The sequence below is a fragment of the Cyprinodon tularosa genome, unplaced genomic scaffold (assembly GCF_016077235.1).
Source record: "Cyprinodon tularosa strain WSP-4 unplaced genomic scaffold, ASM1607723v1 ctg94, whole genome shotgun sequence".
Lineage (NCBI taxonomy): Eukaryota > Metazoa > Chordata > Actinopteri > Cyprinodontiformes > Cyprinodontidae > Cyprinodon > Cyprinodon tularosa.
The window spans coordinates 2,302,067-2,325,126 of record NW_024039718.1 but is presented as its reverse complement, the minus strand read 5'-3'; the positions used below and the strand labels follow the sequence as shown (position 1 = coordinate 2,325,126).

The window sequence follows — 23,060 nt, the reverse complement described above, 5'->3', positions numbered from 1 at the left end:
GCAGCTCAAAAAGTTACTAAACACTAAACTGAATGCATTCATAACGTCTGTTGAGTTCTATAAATAACTAAACAATGAGAAAAAAAGACAATTTTGACGGACTGACAACCACTAAAGTTTTTTCTGTTTTTAGAAAAGTACACAGTGATATTTTAAGGGCAAACTATAACCAAATGAGCTGTATATGTCAAAATAAAAATAAATACATTAAAAAAAATTATATATATATATATATCTCTATATATATATATATCTCTATATCTATATATCTCTCTCTCTCTCTCTATATATATATATATATATATATATATATATATATATATATATATATATATATATATATATATATATATATATATATATATATATATATATATATACACATACCCCTGTCTCTTTTTCAGTTTTCTCTTCAAAGTTTCGCTCTGGATAAGGTTCCTCCCACATATAAACAGACAGAAGCTGGAAGAGTTGTTCTACAATCTGAAAGACAAGATGGGGATAATCAGTCCACATCCAATAAACATGCATCATATTATGGTAGTTCAGCTAATCTTTCTGGGTTTTGTTTTTTGTTTTTTTTATCATGCGTACCTGTTGAATCTGAACTGGCTCAGAGCAAGCAGGTAAAAGTCTTTCTAAAACATGGAAGGCCAAGAGCTTGGTGCGGAGGTTCTGGAAGCATGGAGATCCTGAATAGAAAATGAGTAATGATGTGATGCTCTGCAATAGATATTCATTCAGGCAACTGTTCTTACTGTCTTTAAAGGTCCTACCGGAAGAGCACTTTGGTGAAATAATGGCCATCAGTGGTTCCATCCACTTAACAAAGGTAGAAAGTCTTTTCATCACTCTCAATGACAACACCCGTCGCAGAAAAACCAGCAAATCCGCAAGCTGAGATTCAGTCACCTTACTGCTTTTGACTAAAAAACAAACAAGGAAACATGCTCTAATGAAGATTTATATTTAAGACACATGTGAGACAAAATCATATCAACCATACAATTCTGTTTATCAGTTTTAATTTGTCAAACCAAGTTTTGTGCTGCTGTTGTTGGTGTCTGGAGCGGCTCCCGCAGCTGCTAATCTCTCTGCTATCTGTTGTTGGTGGAGATTCTGCAGGATGTTTGAAAGCTGCTCACACATCACCTCCATTAGAGCGTGAGATACATCCAAAGGCAACAATTCTTCACAAGAGCTTTAAATAATGAAAGAAGGTATATAAAAAGTCAGATGAAAACCAGTAACCCCTTCAAGAAGGGATTGGGAACACACAGGCTCACCTTGCAGCTACAGTCAGTATCTGAAGCAAGCGGGCACAAGCCAGTTTGACTGCCCCACTGAGGAGCATCGGTCTTGAGGTAGAAGCAGCCAACCAGCCCTGGTTCATCAGTGCACAGCTGTTGTTGGTCAATGTAGAGAGGATATCCAGGATGCCACATTTGATAACCAGCACCAGATCAGCAGGCTGGTAGCAGAAATTCAAAGCAAACATGGTAGCTAGGAGGAGATGCTGGGAGGACCCTGAGGCAGACGGGAGATAAAAATAAGAGACTTCACTTCGTTTTCCTAGAAAAAAAAACATAACAAATCAAAGCCACCCTTATGCTAAATTTGCAGTAATAAGAGTAAATGCTTGCTTTTGATGCATCTACATTATAGTTAAGCTCTGATAAGGACTTTGTTTGGTAAATAAAACCAAACTTTGGTTACCAAGAAATGAAAACAAAGACTATGTTACTCCTGAACCACAGATATATTCCATTTTGTTTTGTTTTTTGTTTTACAAAGGATGGTAGATACATATAGGAGTCAATTCATCCTCACTTCTCGCTATCTGTGACTCACGCAAACATGTGCTTTTTGTTTTCTTATTAACAATCACAACTTTGAGTCTCACGTAGACATGTTGCAATCATAGTAAAGGGATTAAATACTGACTTATGTGCCAGAAAGCTGAATATAAACAGTAAAGGTACAAAACCGCAGAGGCAAACTGAAAACATAACATGTAAGGTAATTTTTTGAGGAAGAAAGGTTTATGAGTAGAACAATCTAGCACTAAGCGAACATACTGTGATAAAGTGACACGAACAGTTAAAAACCAGAAGCAGTATTTCTATCAGTAAACCGGAACTAACCTTTTCTTTAGGGTGGTAATCTTTTTTCAGTCATAGTTTATGAATAATATATGCACCACAAAAGTTTCTTAAGTTTAAAGTACCTTTTAAGCAGATGTAAACATAATTGATGCGAAACTCACATTTCTATTTTGAAAACATAATTTTGAGGCAAAATCCTCATTGGTTTTTCATTGGTTTTGTTAAGTCTTTCAACAATTTTTCAACAAAATATTTTCAACAAATATTTTAGTTTTAAAAATAAAAGGCTCAATGCAGTTTATTGTTATTTCACTTCAATAGGTATTTGCATAGTTTTAGCCTCTTCTTAGCTAATAAATACAGTAGGTTATAAACATATCAGTTAATCTGTTAAATATTTATAGATCATTCATAAGTGTTTACTATGTATTATTTAAGGGAGAGCAAGAGCTAAGCTGATTGGTTTATTGCCAAATAATGAACCTAATCAATACTTGTATTGAATAATTCAGACTGGGTTCCTACCTTGCAATATAATAAGCATTTATAAACCAATTTTTTAGCGTGTTTAATATATTGAATACATAAAAACACTCATGAAAGAGTTATAAGATTATCAATATAATTATAAAATATTATTACCATCCAAGGGGAGCTTTAATGTAAAGCGCTGCATAGCATTGTAACAGGAAAAAGCATTTGATTTTATTTTCTGGCGGTTTCTGTGTCAGTTAACACATGACTTTATATGGTCAAGTCAAGTCAGGGGACTTCAAAGCACTTACACTACATTTGGTCACACTTGCACATATAAGACTGGAGAAGAATGCAGAAAAAGATAACTTTTGTTCTTCACATCTCTATTTTTTGGTTCTTTCCATCTAAAATATTTAATTTATCCTTATTGTTTCTTTAAAGTATCCCTGACATTGTTATAATAATTTTAATTATTACTAAGAGTACTAATATAATATTCTGATGAAACATAAAACTCAATACCTGGATGGTCCTTTTCCAGCTTGACTCTTACTTGGAGGACATGCACCACTTGCTGGTAAAAGGTATGGGCTCCAGATTTTAGTGCTCTCTTTGTATCCAAAGATGCTGCATTAGTTCCACACTGGATTCGCATAAAATGGGAGCTTTGGTTAAATATTGTCATTCAAGCAAATGTGCTCAACATAAACACCATTTTTGATGGTAGGATTACCCACTGTACCATGTAATGCTGGGTCTCATAACTGGCTCCTGAGTGAGATCCTATGTTTTGGGTTCCCAAGGCAAAACATCCACACAGAAACTGGAGCTGCACAGACTGCAGCAAAGCAGGAAAGTGTGGGGACGCTGAGGATCGAGTGTTTTTCTCTTCCATTTTAGACAGGAAGGCTGACATTTGACACAAGGCCTCCAAGCGCATCTGATCAGAAAGACGGAGGTAGGAGTTAAGTTATGAACTAAACAGCAAACATGCCCACCTTGGCATGTGGGGAAAAAAAGGTATTATTTCATGGGACTGAGCAGGTTTGTGAAAGCATGGTTGGTATTTTACTGCATGCAAATTCAGTGGCCCCATGCAAACAGGCTGGCTGCCAAGAAGCAACACACAGAAATTTGATTGTTTCCTTAAAAGCAGTTACTGGGACATATTCTCACAAAGAAGAGAAAAAAAATTGGAAGCTACCTCAGCCCGCTGTTGCTGGTGCATTATGGCTAAAGTGATGGATTTTGGATCTGCCTGTCCAAAGCTCTGTAATCCAGACAGGGCTGGTGATGAAGGTAGCAAGGCCAAGCCTCCACAGGTGAACTGAAACACCTGGTTGAGAATAGGCAAAGTGTTGTTGTCGGAGCGGGACATGGAGCCAAAGGGGCTGATGCACTGGCGTAAACGATCCCATGCTCCTTTCATTATCCCCAAGGAACACAGAGGTAAACCTGAAGCGGACAGAACAAAGCAGAGGACCCGGCTTTTAAGCACAGATACATTTTAAAGAGGTATGAAATTAAGCTGTTCCAGAACCTTCATGTTAGCAGTTTAATCCATCTAAAATGTTTTTATATATGTCAAAAATCTTTGTCCTTGTGAAAGCCTAAACTATTGTGCAAGTTTTGAACAGCTAGTCGTTTATTTGCATACATTTCTTTATTTTTCAGGTAGTCCTTAGAATTCAATTCTCCAGTCAGTTTGTGCAAAACAGCAATAACACTGGCAAACAAAAAACAAGCTCATCATTTTGTTATGAATGGATGTTCCTTAGTTGTTTCTTGAGTATCCTAAAATAATTACTTTCTTCAGCTTACGTCAGAGGGTAAGAAAAGAGACACGATAAAGGTCTCCAACAAGACAGCGATCCGGAACAAATACAACAATCAAAAATCTTAAGGGAAATGTATGGAAAACCATTAGGATTCGGCTCCAGGGCAGGAAACCAAATTCACTGTAAAATTTCTGATAAGAAGATTCAACCAAAATTAGTCCAGGACTTAACGGAAGAGTACAGCTGTTATCATAACTCTCAAAGGGACATGTAATCGGATATAAGCAGAGTTTAATTTTTCACTATACGTAATTTAAGGTCTCTGTAGATAAAAAAAAATAACAAAACAATAAAAAGTTACATCCAAACTGGTGACCTGTACTGGTTTTTATGTATCACAATTCCCAACCTGGGTAAAAAAAAAAATAAAAAAAAAAATCCTAAATAATAATAAGACAATAAATACAAAAAACTACCACTAAACCCCATTAATCCCATTCCCAGATGAGCAAATTAATATTTTTGACCAACATTATAGGAAGTAGTGTCAAGAAGTCCCGTGAAAAATGTCTAAACATTTTTGTGCGTTTATGTTAAAACAAGCATCAAATGCTTCAGTTCATATGGACTCACATTGCAGTTCAGTTTTAAACTTTCAGCACTCACCCATTTTATTCGACGAACATCCAGCTGAGTTTTTGGATAGGTCGAACTAAATCAGATGGAATAGCAGATAACAAAAACAATGAGACAAACAGATCAGAAGACTGAATTTGAACCTTTTCTGCACCTGACAGCTTACTTGTTTTCTTCCGGTAAGAGCTACTGTAAAAGCCTCTGATGATAACCGCCTTAAAGAGAGGGGTGATCAGATGATTAATAAGAAGAAATATATTAAAAAGAACCAAACAGAAGTAACGTGGGTTTAACTGTACCTTGTAATGACGTTCACAGCTTGATTATCTTCCACTTCACTGGGTTCAACCCAGGCAGGCCGGACTCCCAGCAGAAGGAAGAGGCATTGGGATATCACAAGCTGACAGGCAGCAGGAAACGACAGACCTTGATCTGATTCAGTAGCAGTTTCCCCTTGTAGTTTAAGATCCGGCTGTCTCTCTGGGCTGACGGGGCTGTCCATGCTGCCTGGGAGGGTGGAGGTGCCAAATGACTCATAGACCGTCACATTCTGCTGCACCTGCATGGCTTCCCTGGTGGCCATGAAGGATTCCAGGACTTCTGCATGGGTTAAACATAATCAGGACTAAGGTGTGTTATGATCACTATCAAATATATCAACACAGGAATGGTTTTCACTGTAGAAATGAAAAGCAATCTGTTGTTAATACACAGAATGAATAAGTCCTGACCTGACAGGTACATACGGCTGCTGTTAAATCTGTCGTCCTCAGTCATTTCTTCTTGGTTGTGGTTTGCTGTTGGAGTTGGGGGCACCTGCACCTCCCTGTGACAGAAACTTACTGACTGCTGCTCTTGTTCTTTACCTGCTTGCTCCATAGACATGCAGGCCTCTTGAATGTTAATACCAGGACTTTGTGGAGAATTCTGCACAAAACAAGAAACATGTAATCTTTTTTTTTAAAGATTTAAAAGATTTGATACCAGTTTATATTGTGAGGTGGTGAATTTTCAGTAATGTTACCTGTTTGGACATGTCTTGCCTGGGAGACATTTTTGGAGCATTTTTAAGGGCCAAAAGAGAGTTTCTGAGTTTAAAAACTGTTTCATAGACTTCTAATAGCATCCCAGATGGTTCTTGTCTGTTTCAAAAGGAGATCATAAACAGAGAAGTAAACAATACTTCACACAACATTTATAAACCATGAATAACAATGATCTCCTGATCTAGTCCGAAGTATCAGGCTTTAGTCCTCAACAAGACAGTTTTAAATGACGCAGATTAGAGTCCCTGACTAAAGGCCATTCACCATCTCTAGTTACCGTGTTCCTGCTGTGATTTCATAAAAACAAGTGACTTTTGCAAACATTACAAGGACGTTCAAAGTGAAAGAGATTGACTTTGACTGTAGATTGTCACCAATCATTCGAGTGAGCTGCTACTGTACTCAGATATCCACAGAGCTCTTGTAGGGGGAGAAAAAGCTATAAACAAAAGAGCTGAAAACACCTGTTCAAATTTTTTGACTTTCTTAAAAAAATGCCATTAGTTTATAAACAGAAAAAAATGTATTTTTTTAATCATTCCCTACTAATTAAGGTATAGTGGAAGATGTTCTTTTTCCACGTAAGTTATCAAAATAAGTGACCCTCCTACTGTAATTGTCAGTCATTCTGGTGACATGTTTACATAAGGCCGTCCTACGTGCTCATCCCCATTTTCACTTATCGGTGGTGAAATTGACATAGTGGAAAAATTGCAAATCGTCTTTTGGAAAGTAAAATTGTATGAGCGATGACTTTTGAAGTGTGCATGAGGAGAAATGGGTTTGTGCATGCTCCTTACACATTTAATAGGCGTTTCCTCATAGGAGTGGCCACGGGGTTGTGCGTGTGCATTTTTTTAAGTAGAGGAGGTGGATCTTTTCAAAAAAATTGCAAAAAATCTTCCACTATACCTTTATGAGCCAAAAAAATCAATGATTACCATAGAACTCCAAGATTAGCCTCAAATTAACATAGCCTCAGTGGTGTACACATAGCAATGTCTACGTTTAGATAGATTTATTTTTCTGGTTTTTCTTTTAGGTAATTTTAAAGCAAAAACGCCTGAATCACAAAAGTAGGTCGTTGCAAAATGAAAAAGGCATTTCAGAGCCTTATTAGCCAAGGTTAAATAGTCTTTTCTTACATAGTTAAAAAAGGAGAAAAGTCTCAATGCTCTGTTTTAAATGCCCTTGGTTTGTTGTGCTAATATGATATAAATCTAATAATGATACTATAAAAGGATTATAATTTATGATAATGAGAGAAAAAGATGATTCCATTCCATTGAATATTTTGTTCCTAATTTGCACCAATTTTCTGTGGCTCCCATAGAACACTTGTGCAGCCCCACTGCCACTAAACCACTACCCTAGAATATTTGCCTTCAGAGCTAAAAGATGTTGAGGTGCAAAGTGACCTACAATCCTACATTTAAAGAAGTGAATGATGCCTTTTAAACACCTTTACATTATCCAAATAGATATAGTTTCGGTTAAACTGCTTGACCCAAATAAATGACTTAATTAAGAGATTGAGGAAAAAATAAACAAATACAAACATAAACTAATGAATGGTTTAGACTGAGACTCAGCAAATGCTTGAAACCAAAAATCCTAATTGGAACATCATCAATATCATTCAGTGCATAAAAATTTTGTCTAATAATAACTTCTATGTATGTGCACATGTGCACCTATTTTACTCGCCTGTCATTCCAGCAAGCCTCATTCTGCAGCCCAGTGTGTTTAAGGAGAGCAGCAAGACTGCAACGGGAGACGATTGGCAGCAGGTAATCCTCTGAAGAACCTCCATTCTCCCATTCTGCTTTCATAGAAAACATTTTAGTTGATATAAAGTCACAAAGTAAAGCAATTAAAATCCTGGTTATATTACTTAAACCTACAAACGCATTACTAGCTTTATATCCATAAAAAAAAAGTCACCTTTGGTAAGAGCATACTCTTCCATTTTCCACCACAAAACACCTGCAAGTCCCCTGTTGGAGCCCAGAGCCAACTCCAGTAAAGTCCTGGTTTCCTCAGTTAGGCTTAGCTCTGTCTGTTGGGCATCACTGTTCCCCAGGAGCACCACCTCAGTCAGCCAAGCCATGGTAGAGTCTACAGGAGACCATATTACTTAGCCCATAAATGAAAACAACACATCACTTTAGCATTTACAGTAGGGATGCACGATATAATCGGCCCCCTATCGGTGTCGGCCTGTATCGGCCTTAAAACTGAATATCGGACATCGGCCACCCCACCGATATTTAACCCGGTATTTGATCAGCTTCTGAGTTTCCAAAGTCTAAAATAAATAAAAATAAAACACTACTTCTTCTTCTTCCTTAAAAACGTCTTTTTTACAGACTTAAAAACTTCTAAAGACGAAGGAAAAAATATTGATACATTAAAATATCACAATATCTTCATATGCTGATATTTTGCCATTTAAAAACACCATATTAATCTCTTTTACTAATGAAATATTGCTATATGTCATCGTTATGCTACGAAATCCCCCGAAAATTCACAAAATTTTGCCATATTTTTATATGTTGATATATTGAAGCGGTATCGATCTATTTTACTAACAAAATCTCACAAGAATTTGCAAAATATCACGAGAGTTTGTAACAGAACGATGAAATTTCACGAGATTTTGAAAGTAAAATAGATCGATACCACGTTTTTAAAAATCAATTTGATATCAGCATATGAAAATATATTTGAGTATATTATTTTTCAAAGTGTCAGAAATGGATAACAAAACTGCTATTTTCAATGACTACTTATTTTTGTCCAGCTTTAACATCGGCATCGGTATCGTTTATCGGCTACATGAGTTTTAAAATATCGGCATATCGGATATCGGCCAAAATCCCAATATCGTGCATCCCTAATTTACAGCCATCTTTCTCTGTGGTAATAACATTTTATGGGCATTTGCAACATTCAATGATATCATTTGATTATGTAAGTGGTACATAATAAATATATATATTTCTTTTTTCTCAGAGGTAACACCACTATTACCAGCACTCATCAATTTCTGTAACTGATTTTATTTTTTAAAGCTTAAATGTTTTTTTTTTTTTTTTTTTTGCTTTTCATACATGTATATATATATATATATATATATATATATATATATATATATATATATATATATACATATACATGTTTATCTCAGGTGGCGTGTTTGAAGAACTGAAGGATAATCTCTATATCTTCCTACCAAGCTGTTCGAAGTCCATCTCCAGACCGTTCCTGAGGAGGATGTTCGATAACCATGTCTCTGACAGCTTCTCGTGGAGTGAGGGGGGCGGGCCTTGCAGCAAACCGCCAAGGCAGCGTCCAACTGCCAACGCAACAGACCGCTCCAGGTCCAGTATCCAAACCCATCCATATTCCTCCTCCTGCTGCTGATGCTCCTTTCCGAGGTTTGGGCTTTCTTCACTTTTATCTATAAGATAACACCTCTTAATAATAAACTAAATATATACAGAAACATTCAAAAAACATACACTCGAAAAAAAATTAGAATTAATTTAACTGACCAGAAGACATTTTCTCAACCTCTACTTCCAGCTCTTGCTCCTCCAGCAGGAACGTTTCAGGCAACAGACTGTTTAGATCATTGAGGTGCTCCAACAATGACAGCAGGTGGTTCAGAAGAGGCTGAACTGTGTCCAGCGGCAGCAGCAGCAAGGAGTACATCACCTGGCACAGCAAGCTCCCCGCAGCAGAGTCGTACAACACAGCTGGGACCAAATGGAAGACAAAGGAAGAAGATTCAAGTTATTATAACACTGAATCTACAGTGTAAAGAAATTGGATTTCATTACCGAGGTGAGTAAAACAAATTTTCTTACTGTGCAGCTTTTTAATTATTTGTTTATCATTGGCGCTCTTTTTCAGCAGCTTAGTGGACCTCTTGAAAGTCTCGGCAGCGCAGGGAAGCAACAGGAAAAGGTGCTCACGAAGCAGAGTTGCACTGCCATCATCCTACAGAGGAGCAGAAGAAAAAGGCATCATTACACTAAATACAGCATTAAAATACTCAAGAAAATAAATATGAAGTGAATTTGCATTTAAAAAGGAGCATTTCTAAATACTTATTGTGGTATTTGAGCACTGCTAATTTTAAATCCAAATAACTTGGGCAACATGTTATTAATTTCAGCCATTAAACACAAACTTGATCCACATCTTTTCAGGGAGGAAAGATGAAGTTTGAACACGTTTAAAAAACAAGGACTGTTTTGAATATTGTGGACTACTAATATTTGATAGTAATGTAAGGACGTTGCATTTTGACAACTATTTACAAGCCTTTGTTAGAATTCCTGCTGGATATTTGTGGACAATTCTTAGTTGGTCTAAATGTTTTCAGTCTTGACACAAATATTAAATAGGGTTTAGGTATATGGGTAGCATTTTGTAATAATATTTTCATATAGAGTAATAATCCTGTGCAGCAAAGGGTAGGTATTACATATTCTTCCCACTGCTTTTAAACAAAGACTTTTCTTTTTTTAGTGGTGTCTTTCTCCTTTTGTTTCTCCAAAGTTTTTAATTTATGTTTTATTTTCAAGAAAAAAATGTTTGGTGAAATCCTTTGGGAAAGTTTAATTTGTTCATAATAGAATTATGTCATTTTTTGTGGTGTGATTGTCCTGCGGTAGCATCCAGTTTGAACAGTTTTAAACACCACGTGGTAGGAATGATAAGGGAAGTCAATTTGCTCTAAATTCTTTCAGTTTTGCTCAGACAAACACCAGATGAAAGTGTCCAAAAGAACACTAGCTACATGCATAAAAATTTTACAATTAGATTGAAAAAACAAAAGAAAATATGTTACATCATACAGTACATGGACAAAATCAGAATAATAGAGCCCATCAATTTAAAAATATTTAATGGAAAAACTCTAACTGCATCACATTGATGCAGGATGTCAACATGCACTTAAGACAGCATTCCTCATTTGATCCTTTCAAGCATTTACCTGCATGCCGATCAGACAAAACCAAAATCAGCAAAAACCAAACACCTATAGTCGGATTACAATATCAATCTAATCCTGCAGAATCCGATCAAAACATCCCAACTGACATGTTTACAGGGCACCTATTTATTCAGCTTACTTATGTCCATGTAAATGTAGGCAATGATCCCAAACACAAACATTGCTTTTTGTGGTTTAACTGTTTGCTTCAGTTTCTCACCTCCGGACTTGATTGAATGTAGCAGTGAGCCAGCAGGTGTTTGTGAAGTCCTGACAGCAGCTGGTGGAACTGAGAAGGAGGATCAGTTTGTCCCTCCACACCACTGCAAAGCTGTTTATCACTATTTTTCTCCAGTTCTCCAAACTGTTGCTCCTTCATGGACACACATAGGCAGACCAACAGTGTCACATTAATCTATTTACTTTACATTATTTACAAATAAGCTGTCTTAATAAATAGAAACATATTCTAACTTTTAGGGCTTGTTTAATGTGATTATTTGGGTAGATTTATTTTCAGGTATATGCAAATTCACATGTTAATCTACTTTAATATCAGCTCTATATTGCAGCTCTGCAAGCATGTGGTCCTTCTATCCATACCGTATAAAAGCCGATGCTGAGAAGAAGTGTTCTGAGCAGGATCTCTGCTAAGTGCAGCGGGTTGTAGGCATCTACTGAGCTGGAGGAGGAGGGTGGTCGAGCCGATGCCCCGGAGGTTAGCGGAGGCCCGAGGCCTGTCACCTCACCAAAATTGCTATAACCTAGCAGAGAGGCTATGTGGCTTTGATCCTGAAGGCTGCTGAGGACCATGTCTAGCTGCAGGCGCTTTGAAAGGACACAGAAAGATGAGTAGAGGAGTAAAAATTTCAGTTGCATGGTTTCATACCATTCTTTCTTTCACACATGCAGCCAAGCAACACTCTAAATTAGCGGTTGGAGTCACTGTATCAGGCCATCTATCTAGCTCTGACACTTCTCTGAGAATTACTAAACAAAGTGAAGAATTTATCACATTAAAACACAAACATCAACATATATTATTAGAATTATTATTCAGCCCCCTTGAACTTTTACAGTACCACATTTTAGACTTCAAACATAAAGATATAAAATTGTAATTTTTTTGTAAAGGATCAACAACAATTGGGACACAATCATGAAGTGGATCAAAATTTATTGGATATTTTAAACTTTTTTAACAAGTGAAAAACTGAAGAATGGGGTGTGTAAAATGAATCGGGCCCCTTTACATTCAGTGCAGCAAATTCTTAGCCTGGGTGCCATACCAAACTTAGTCCCGCCCACAAGGTTTGAGGTCGGGAAGTTCGGTCTGGCATTGCTCCATAGTAGCGCGATTATGATCGCCCACCCACTGGCGATCCAATCAAATTGTCAGGGCGGGCTTTATACGATGATGGACAGATGATCAACAGTAACGTAATCAACCATGTGACCAAAGCGCGCTTGGGTGACAACAACAATGGCTGCCGCCGGAGAGTTTAGGTGAGTAGATTCTGCTATTAGGTCTGTTCTAGAAGATTTCGACAGCAAATTAATTTTAAAAGAGGAACAGATCAAGGCTCATCTTCTTATTCTAGGCGTGAAACTGCACGCTTTGATTTTTGTTGACAACAACTATGCATCGCTTAACATACGTCACGCACTCCGTTGCTCTTATTGGTTGTAGGTCTATCCAATTGAGTGCAGAGGCATTTTTTTCAAAACACGCCCCATAATCACAGCTCTATGGAGCAGTATCAGACTCATATTCTGACTAGAATTGAGTAGGACTACGTCAGGCTAGTAAATTCTCTCCAGAAGGTCAGTGAGGATCTCTGAATGATCCAGTGTTGACATAAATGACTGATGTGTGGAAAAAAAGTGTAAAATTGATGTGTGGAAACAAGTCTCCATATAAATGCTCTGTGATCATCTCAGAGGTCTGTTTAAAGTACAGAGAACATCATGAACAAGAAGGAAGACACCAGGCAGGTCCAAGATACTGTTGTGGAGAATTTTAAGTTTTTTGAATACAAAAACAAGGAAATACTGATTAGAGATGCAGCCAAGAGGCCCACAAACAATCTGGATAAACTGCAGAGATCTACATATGAGGTGCGAGACTGTCCATAGGACAATAATCAGTCATATACTGCACAAAGCTGGCCTATATGGAGGAAAGACGCGCATGTGGAAGAAGGTGCTCTAGTCAGAGGAAAACAAAATCTAACTTTTTGGCAATAATGTAAAACAATATCCTTGGTGTAAAAGAAACTCATCTCATCACCCAGAACACATCATCCCCACTGTCAAACATGGTGATGGTTGCATCATAGTTTGGGCCTTTTCTTCAGCAGGGACAGGGGAGATGGTTAAAAGTGATGGGAGGATGCATGGAGCCAAAAACAGGAATATTCTGTAAGAAAACCTGTTGGATTCTGCAAAAGACGTGAGACTGGAATAGAGATTTATTTTCCAACAAGACTATGATCCAAAACATAAAGCAACATCTACAATTGAATGTTCACAAATAAACATATCCAGGTCTTAGAAAGGCCAAGTCCAGACCTGAATACAACCAATTTGTGGAAAGACTGGAAAACTGCTGTTCAAACACACTCTCCATCATACCTTGCTGAGCTCCTGCTGTTTTGCAGGAAGAAAGGGCAAAAATTTCACTCTTCCAATGTGCAAAACTGACAAACACACCCTGTGCAACCTGCAGCTGCAAAAGGTGGTGCTACAAAGTATTTATAAAGAGGGCTGAATAATTTTGCACACCCATTACTTTTTTTTAACTAGTTAAAATAGTTTAAACTGTCCAATAAATTTCGTTCCACTTCATGATTGTGTCCCAATTGTTGTTGGTACTTCGCATAATTTAAATGTAAAAACAAATAAAAGTTAAATGGCTTTTAAAACTTGTTAACATATAAAACCCGGTGGCCTTCATAGGAAATTAACACTGTTTTCTTTGAAACCTTAAATAAGATAAACATAACTTAAAAAATGAGGTGTAATTCCTTAAAAGCAGCGCTGGTAAGTGATCCAAGCTACATACCTGGCCTTTGGAGAGAACATTTAAACTTTGGGGGCCTTGGGGAAGGAGTGAGAGGAGAAGTTCAGTTCGTTCCCTGAGAGGAGGCAGCAGCAGGGAGGCCCCGATAGACAGTGTGTTTAAAACTGCCTGTGGAGAACAAGAAATATCAGCGAAAAAAATACCTAATATTTAGTCATAATAGTAATATAAAAATGAAATATCAATTATTGTCATTATTACATGCAAGTGGTTGATTAGAAACACAAAAAACAGTACCGGTAAATGTAAATATGCTGTAAGGAACTTTTCAGACTATTTTATCATATTCTTGTCTAGTATGAGATGTCCTCACTCAGTTAGTGAACTTTTTTTTTTATCTTTTTCAGGTATCAGAATAGGGGGGTTTAAGCGTCCAAATATGTCATTGATATGCAGGTTGTGAATCTATGACACTTTAAAAATAATAAGCAATCAAAGATTACAACAGAGGTCCTTGGTTTTTATTTAGTAGGATTTTAGAAAAAGAATGCTATTAATTTACCTGCTGTATAGAGTCTGGTATGTTGGTGTCTATGAGCCTGAACAATAGATTTCTCAAAGGCCTCCCCTGAGCACCTAGAACCATGGCTCCAGTGCCGCCTGCATGGGCCAAGGACAAGTGGATGGACAGCAGCTTCATGCACAGCAGAAGGAAATGATGGTGGTCCCTGAGGAAGAGATAGAGAGAGGAATACAGCCAGGAAATCAACATTCCTTTGTGATGGGTGGGAGAAATTGTAATTATTGACAAAAATTTATGAATTTCAGGGTTCCAACGGAATATCTATTTTTAAGTTTTGTGTAGTTCAAAATTCAAATTTCATTTGAATTTTCAATTTCATTTGAATTTACATTGGATAAAATGAAAATTACAAAATTTACATTTACATTTTAATTTTTTTTTATGATTTTAATTTACATTTGAAAAAAAAGCTTATACAAGAGAAATCAGGAAAAACTAAAATTGGATTCTAAGGCAGCAATAAAGTACCGGTACAAGGGAGATTTCACATCACTCCTTTAGGCATTATTTAGGAACTTTCTTCAATTCAATTCAAGTTCACAAATTATTTCTTAATCCCAGAGGGAAATTAAAAAATTGTTTAACCATATTTATTTAGAAATTCCCACAATTTAGATTTTTCAAACCCAGAATAGATAATTTTAGGGGTGTCTGGATAAAGCGTTCTATTTCATCCCTACTGACCGCCAGAGGCGGTGCTTCAAGCACTGAATGATCATTCATGCGCATGCGCAGGTCGAGTATTAATGACAACAAAGTCAGCTGTGACCTGCCGGGGACCCACGTGACTCTATATAGTCACGTGGCACCCGGCAATCAATCCCTTTTGTTCTTCTCGCGCGCAGGTGTGTTGAGGACAGGAGTGTGGTCGTGTGAAGCTGCTTGCTTCTGTGTATACCACTAGTTTCCTGGCTGCTTGTTGCTGGTAGCCCCGTGACCGGGTTTGGTCGGAGCTGCGGGTAAGTCTCGCCCTCCAGGGGCTGCACAAGCTGCTTTCACCTTACCAGATCTGCGGTGACTGGTAAGTTTTCGTTCTTTTCTCAGCAGTGGTTTACTGTTCGCTTTGATTTGCCACGTTAATTTTGTGGCTCTTTTGACTCACGGTAGCGTTTCTGCTCGCGCTGAGTTGTTTTCAGTTTGTTTGCCTAAGCCCACCAGTAGCGTTTCTACTCGCGTTGGGTTCTTCTATAGTTTGTTTATCTACACTCACCAGTGGCGTTTCTGCTCGCGCTGAGTTGTTTTCAGTTTGTTTGCCTAAGCCCACCAGTAGCGTTTCTACTCGCGTTGGGTTCTTCTATAGTTTGTTTATCTACACTCACCAGTGGCGTTTCTGCTCGCGCTGAGTTGTTTTCAGTTTGTTTGCCTAAGCCCACCAGTAGCGTTTCTGCTCGCGTTGGGTTCTTCTATAGTTTGTTTATCTACACTCACCAGTGGCGTTTCTGCTCGCGCTGAGTTGTTTTCAGTTTATTTGCCTGAGCCCACCAGTAGCGTTTCCGCTCGAGTTGGGTTCTTCTTTGGTTTGTTTGCCTAAACTCACCAGTGGCGTCTCTGCTCGTGCTGAGTTCATCTTTAGTCAATAATCGAGTCGCCAGTAGCTTTCCTGCTCGTGTTGACTTGTCCTTGGTAGCGGGCTGATCACGCCTTTCAGCAGTATGATGCTGGATAGTTTATGTTGCTCGACCTGTCTGGCTCCACTTCAGCCCGATGACGGGCATGACTTGTGTCCCTCCTGCCTCGGTGTGGAACATCTCCGGGAGGCGCTGTCAGATGACGCTTGCCCCATCGGCGTCGCCAGACCCCATTTACTGGGGCACGTGCCCCAGTATAAATGAGCAGTGCCCCAGTATAAACCTCATGAATATTTGCAACAGTGATACATTTTTTTAATGCATCAATTTAGATAATTCCAACGGGAGGAGTCGTATATTTCTACTCAAATGCGCAGCAAGTGTGTTGGTAACTCCAAATTGAGGATGTAATAGCGCCCCCACGTCGGCGCATGTCACTGCATGAACTGCAGGTAAACTAACGCGCTGCTCTCAGCTGAGTTGGATGGGACATTGTGCGGTCACGACGCATTTTTAGTTCTGGTAACGTTTCTTACCCGTCAATTTTATTATTTTCCCAGTGAAACCACATGATTTATTTATAGGCTACTAACTGAAAATTACTGCATTGGTTTGTAGATTGACATCAGGAAATTCCTCACACGAAGCAGAGACAGGGAAGCAGTAAAACAAGATGAGAGAGAGGGAGGTAAGGTCCCGTGATGAATTAGTGATTTAAGCTAAGCAGTTACATTAGGGACGTTATAAGCAATATGATAGATATTTACATAATTCTAAATTTACGTTTTTTAATGTTTGCTGTAGAGAATGAGAATGAAGGTGCTGGAGTAGAAAAGGGAGGAGGAGGCGAGAATGACAGGCAAGAGACAGGTGAAGGACAGGAGAGACAGGTGAGACAGGTGAGAGACAGGAGAGACAGGACCATGAAGGTGATGAGGGAGCAACAACCAGCGTCCACAAACAAGAAGGAGATATTAGTGACTTAGGGGGAAACATGATGGTCCTAAACAAGTGAAGTTGTCCCACTATCCCCAGGACAAATTTGGAGTTAAAAAAACTTTCATTTAATTCAAAATGGTTTGAAAGCTTTGAATGGTTGAAAAAGAAATCCTTGTTATCAAGGATATGCAGTGTGTTTTCAACTTGCTTGATAACACCATGTTCCCCACACTAACGCAGGTCACCCAGATCTCCTCACAATCCCAGTCAACAGCTGTAGTTGTGAAAGGTCATTCAGTGTGTTGAGAAGGCTCCACACTTGGCTGAGGTGCACAATGGGACAAGACAGGCTCCAACATCTTGCTATTTTATCAGTTGAAAAGGAAGAACTTTCTAAGCTGAGTCAAAGTCTAGTGATTGACTGCTTTGCAAAAATGAAAAATAGGAGGTACACTTTAATGCTCAAAAAATAAAGAAAAACTTAGTTCAGGTTGAGTTAACATTTCCCCTGAACTAAAACTCTGAAACCTAGGAATTAATGATTACTTCAGATTGTGTATAAGGAAACTTTTTATTTTTAGTTGGTGATGTCTTATTTTTTATAGCTGCAATGTTGAAATTGTTTATGTTTGTTAAAATAAATATGCTCTTACACTCATTATTATCTCAACTGGTAATTTTGGTAGGAATTTATCAGGGTGGGGCAGTGTGCTTGTCTGTATTTGTGTATGAAGGAGGGGCATATGCAGTAGGGGGCCAGTGCCCCAGTAAAGCTTTGTGCCTAGCAACGCCCCTGGCTTGCCCCAACTGTCGCGTCATGCCCCGGTCGGTCAGACTGGATCGGTTGGCTGCACTGGAGCAGCCTACCGACTGGGCGGGCGCTTCGCCGCGTGCTCGTTTGCCGATGGAGAAAGCGGTGTGCAAACGTTCTACTGGGGCTGCACCTTCGGTACCGACAAAGCGTGCTAGACGGACCGATGCAGGGAGGTTGTCCACGAAAGTGGATCATCTCACTGCTGAGCTGGCCCAAATGAAAGCCCTCCTCCAGTCCTTTCAGACTGCTGGTGATCGTGGCACGGCTCTCCCTACCGAGCAGGATGAAACGTCAGTCAATGACGACGATGCTGTTTCCGTGGCGGCCTCTGGCACCCATTTCTGTGAGGACCTTCCGGAGCTGGGCTCCGGGGCCTCTGGGTCGGACTCCATTGCCTCTCAGGAGGATACGGGGAGTCTGTGACATCCGCTATTCGAACGGCTCTTGCCCGTTTACAAATTAGTGTTCCTCAGGCCCAGCCTGCGGCCTCCAGCGCCTTCTTTAGGCGCAGTAGGTCAGAGACTGCCTTTGTGGTTCCTCCCTCGGCGGAGTATGTGCGGGAACTGCATGCTTGCTGGTCAGACACCAAGGCGTTTTCACGTCTGACGACGGATGGCAGGGTCCTGGCAGCTATGCAGGAGGCACCCAAGGTTGGCTTGGGGCAGATGCCAGCGGTGGAACCGGGCATTGCCTCTCTTATAATCCCGCCTGATGAGGCCTTGCGGCCCAATGCCCGTTGTCCGCGTCCTCAGTGCCGTATTACCGACGACCTTCTCTGCAAAGCCTATGACTCTGGGGCCCGCATGGGCCGGATTGGGAACTCTCTCTCCCATCTTATGCTGGCCCTGTCTTCCTCCTAGGTATCGGTTCCGCTGGATCATGCCACGCAAGGCCTGGTTGATGCATCTCTGCAGGCCTTTGCTCTTATGACGAGGGAACTTGGACGCACACTCTCCACACTGGTTCATGCTCGCCGCCAGGTCTGGTTGGCGCAGTCACCACTAACTGAGCCTTGTAAGAGGACCCTCCGGGCCCTGCCTGTGGTCCCGGGGGAGCTTTTTGGTTCTGCGGCACTGGACGCATTGGACCGTACGGCTCAGGCCTCTAGAACGAGGCAACAGCTGGCAGGGCTTCACAGACGTGATCGCCAGCCAGTAAGCACCTGGGCAGCTGCGGGTCCTTCACGGAGGTCCTTAGTGCCTTCTCCTTCTCCCACTGAGCCCCAGGGTCTGTTACCAGGTCAGAGATCGGTCCAGAGACCTGCTCTAGATCGGAGGAACAGAGCTCGAGACCAGGCTGGAACAAGGTCCTTTCATCCCTTTCCGGCCGCGCAGTCTGGCCGGCGCCCTCCCGGGCCTTCGAAGGGCCGGGGGACCCGCAGATGATGCCTTAGGGCCGGCGGTCGGTTATTTTTCCCCGGAACAGCTCAGCTTCTGGGCTGCCCACACCCCGGACTTGTGGGTGTTGTCCACCCTGTCCCGGGGGTACCGTCTTCAATTCCGCCGCCGGCCACCTATCCCTGGCCGGGTCAGGATGACTGTGATCCACGACCCGGTGAAGGCACAGGCACTGAACCAAGAAATCTGCACCTTGCTGGCCAAGGGTGCTATAGTGCCTGTGGACCCCCTGCTGGATCCAGGGGGCTTTTATTCCACGTATTTTCTGGTTCCGAAGAAGACCGGGGGCCTGCGTCCAGTCTTGGACCTCAGGGGCCTGAATGTGTACTTGAAGGCCATGCCCTTTCATATGCTGACCACCAGGGAAGTGTTGCAGGCGATTTCCCCGGGCGATTGGTTCACTTCCATAGATCTCAGGGATGCTTATTTTCACTTTCCGATCGCTCCGCCCCATTGGCGGTTTCTTCGTTTTGCTTTTCAAGGGAGACATTTCCAGTTCAGGGTCCTCCCGTTCGGACTTTCACTGTCCCCCAGGGTGTTCACCCGATGTGTTGCAGCGGCTCTCTCTCCTCTGCAGGCACAGGGATTGAGGATCCTCCCATATCTGGACGACTGGCTCATTTGTGCCGCGACGTGGGACCAGGCGGTTCGAGATACTCGGTTAGTGCTCCATCATGTGGGATGCTTGGGCTTGCAGGTGAACATGGAGAAAAGCAGTCTGACTCCCTCACAGGAGACTGTTTTCCTGGGCATTGCCATGGATTCCATCTCAATGACTGCTTGCCCGTCACCCCAGCGGGTGGACAGTATATTGAGCGTGCTCCCGGAATTCAGGCGCGGCATGGCGCTGCCTCTTGTGCGGTATCTTCGACTCTTGGGCATGCTTACAGCTGCGTCCGCCGTAGTGCCCTTGGGGCTGCTGTCATTGCGGCCCCTCCAGATGTGGTTGAACAGCTTGAATCTGGATCCCACACGGAACACTCATCGTCTCCAAAGACTTCGGGTGGGGCCTCAGTGTCTTCAGTCTCTGTCCCAATGGAGGGTGAGGTTGTTTATGACCACAGGGGTCCCGCTCGGTTCCCTCCCGTGTCGTCGGGAAGTTGTGTTTACAGATGCATCCTCCACGGGCTGGGGTGCAACCTGGCGGGGTCAAATGGCACAGGGGACATGGTCCCAGCGGCAGGGCAGGGAACACATCAATGTCCTGGAGTTACAGGCTGTACTTCTGGCTCTTCAGAGCTTTCTTCCAGGCTTGCGGGGGAAGCACGTGCTGGTGAGGTCAGACAACACCACAGTGGTCTTTCACATCAACCACCAGGGGGGAACGAGGTCAAGGAAACTGTTGTGCTTGACTCGACGGCTTCTGACCTGGGCAGCTCCACGCATAGCCAGCCTCAGAGCAGCCTACATCCCAGGGCCGGAGAACGTGCCAGCAGATTTTCTATCCCGTCAGAAGCCGCTTCCAGGGGAGTGGAAGCTTCACCAAGAGGTGGTGGAGTGCATCTGGAAGGTCTTTGGCAGGGCGGACGTGGACCTCTTTGCCTCAAGGGACGCATTTCATTGTCCCCTTTGGTTCTCGTTGGACAACAGCAGCCCTCTGGGCCACGATGCTCTGGCACACGACTGGCCCCGGACCCTCCTTTATGCCTTTCCGCCATTCAGCCTACTTTTTCAGACTCTCCTCAGGGTACGTCAGGAGGGGCACAGGGTCCTGCTGGTGGCCCCCTACTGGCCAGCGAGGACTTGGTTTCCTCTACTGTGCGAGCTCAGCTCCGGCTCGCCAATGCGTCTCCCCTCCAGGAGAGATCTTCTTTCCCAGATGGGGGGTCAGATCTTGCACCCCGAACCGGACCGGCTCCAGCTCTGGATTTGGCCCCTGCAAGGCCGGGGTCCACCTTCTCAAGATACACTGGGTCCATAGGGCATACAATGGCTAATGCATGGGCGCCGTCCACGCGAGCTGTCTATGCTAACAAGTGGACGGTCTTTGCCACCTGGTGCCGTGATAGAGGGCAGGACCCGGTTCAGTGTTCAGTTTCTGACATACTGACCTTCCTGCAGGCATTGCTGGATCAAGGACGGTCTCCATCTACCTTAAAGGTGTATGTGGCTGCCATTTCCTGTTGGCATGTTGGGCTGAATGGTTGTTCTGTGGGCCGAGACAAGGATGTTGTACTGTTTTTAAGAGGTGCTCGGCGTTTGCACCCACCCAACCACCCTGTGGCACCGGCGTGGGACCTTTCTCTTGTGCTTGAGGCTCTTCGGTCCCTCCCATTTGAGCCCCTGGCGTCGGCGGACCTCAAATGGCTCTCACTGAAGACTGCGTTCCTTTTAGCTATGGTTTCCGCAAAACGTGTAGGGGAGTTACAGGCTCTCTCGATAGCCGAACCCTGCTGCCGGTGGAATCCTGATGGCTCAGGCGTTACACTGTGGGCTGACGTAGCGTTTATTCCTAAGGTATCACTGCCAGCAGGCAGCACCCAGCCTCTCCATCTTGCCCGGTTTGACTCCGGAAGTCCCTCTGAACCACTGTGTCCTGTTCGTGCCCTTGAGACATACATCAATGCCACGGCATCCTTCCGAAAGACAAATAGCCTTTTTGTTTGCTACGCTGGCTCACGGAAGGGTCAGGCACTTTCTAAGCAGCGACTTGCACACTGGGTTGTGGATTTGATCTCCAAGGCTTATGCCTTGCAGGACCGGCCACTGCCGGCGGGAGTGAAATGCCACTCTACAAGGGGCATGTCGACATCGTTTGCTGCTATGACTGGGGTGCCATTGGATGTTATATGCCGTGCGGCCTCCTGGAAATCACCTAGTACCTTTACTCGGTTCTACAGGGTGAATGTGGCTGCGCCCCATCTGCTTCAGGGAATCCTCGAGCAGCATGCCTCTACATCACATTAGGTGGGTGGTGTAGTCGTTGTTCCTTGAATGTTGCTGATTCCTCGTGACCTTGTTGATATGAGTCATCCAGTGCTTGAAGCACCGCCTCTGGCGGTCAGTAGGGATGAAATAGAACGAAAGTTACTACCGTAACTACGGTTCTATGAATCCCGGATGACCGCCAGAGTGCTTGGTCCCTCGGAATCTCTGCTTTCACGAGAAGATTGAAGGATTGATTGCCGGGTGCCACGTGACTCTATATAGTCACGTGGCACCGGCAGGTCACAGCTGACTTTGTTGTCATTAATACTCGACCTGCGCATGCGCATGAATGATCATTCAGTGCTTGAAGCACCGCCTCTGGCGGTCATCCGGGATTCATAGAACCGTAGTTACGGTAGTAACTTTCGTTTTCATTTCTGATATGAGTCTGATATTGCAGCTTTGAGAATTGATCGATACGGATATTGACCCAATACACTATTAGCACAAACCACACATGCTTTTATTACTTATTTTTTAATGTATAGTATTAGAAAAGGTATGTCTAAAAGGGAAGAAAAGTTAACAACAATAGGTGTGAGACACAGTGTAAAAAAACTCCCTTTGTCTATCAAGATTTTACTTCTTCCAGCTCACAAGAGGTTCTTCTTTAAATTCTTTAATTTCTTCCAAAAGGAATCCCTAAATCGTATCCAAAGAAAAAATGTCAATGCATTTTGATTATTTTTGGATAAAGAGCCAGATGAAAAGGCACATAGATCTTTGAATATTTCTCTCTCATTGTTCTCGTTTTTA

General features: G+C 41.9%; 1 protein-coding gene across 7 annotated transcripts in view; it reads right to left on the bottom strand.

Moving 5' to 3' along the window:
- The window catches only part of LOC119776527 (probable E3 ubiquitin-protein ligase HERC1), a 75,321-nt gene that overhangs the window by 30,446 nt on the left and 21,815 nt on the right, over window positions 1–23,060 (bottom strand). For all 7 annotated transcript variants that reach the window (XM_038274961.1, XM_038274962.1, XM_038274955.1 and 4 more), the window contains exons 13-34: window positions 14,638–14,803; window positions 14,118–14,243; window positions 11,657–11,881; window positions 11,274–11,426; window positions 9,918–10,050; window positions 9,603–9,806; window positions 9,281–9,508; window positions 7,987–8,160; window positions 7,750–7,864; window positions 6,021–6,138; window positions 5,728–5,923; window positions 5,296–5,596; window positions 5,163–5,211; window positions 5,027–5,072; window positions 3,787–4,037; window positions 3,325–3,522; window positions 3,105–3,225; window positions 1,287–1,527; window positions 1,038–1,201; window positions 777–926; window positions 595–692; window positions 388–483 (exon numbers count right to left, since the gene is read on the bottom strand). In XM_038274961.1, the coding sequence (XP_038130889.1) occupies window positions 388–483; window positions 595–692; window positions 777–926; window positions 1,038–1,201; window positions 1,287–1,527; window positions 3,105–3,225; window positions 3,325–3,522; window positions 3,787–4,037; window positions 5,027–5,072; window positions 5,163–5,211; window positions 5,296–5,596; window positions 5,728–5,923; window positions 6,021–6,138; window positions 7,750–7,864; window positions 7,987–8,160; window positions 9,281–9,508; window positions 9,603–9,806; window positions 9,918–10,050; window positions 11,274–11,426; window positions 11,657–11,881; window positions 14,118–14,243; window positions 14,638–14,803 (3,553 nt within the window). The remainder of the gene's footprint in view (window positions 1–387; window positions 484–594; window positions 693–776; window positions 927–1,037; window positions 1,202–1,286; window positions 1,528–3,104; window positions 3,226–3,324; window positions 3,523–3,786; window positions 4,038–5,026; window positions 5,073–5,162; window positions 5,212–5,295; window positions 5,597–5,727; window positions 5,924–6,020; window positions 6,139–7,749; window positions 7,865–7,986; window positions 8,161–9,280; window positions 9,509–9,602; window positions 9,807–9,917; window positions 10,051–11,273; window positions 11,427–11,656; window positions 11,882–14,117; window positions 14,244–14,637; window positions 14,804–23,060) is intronic.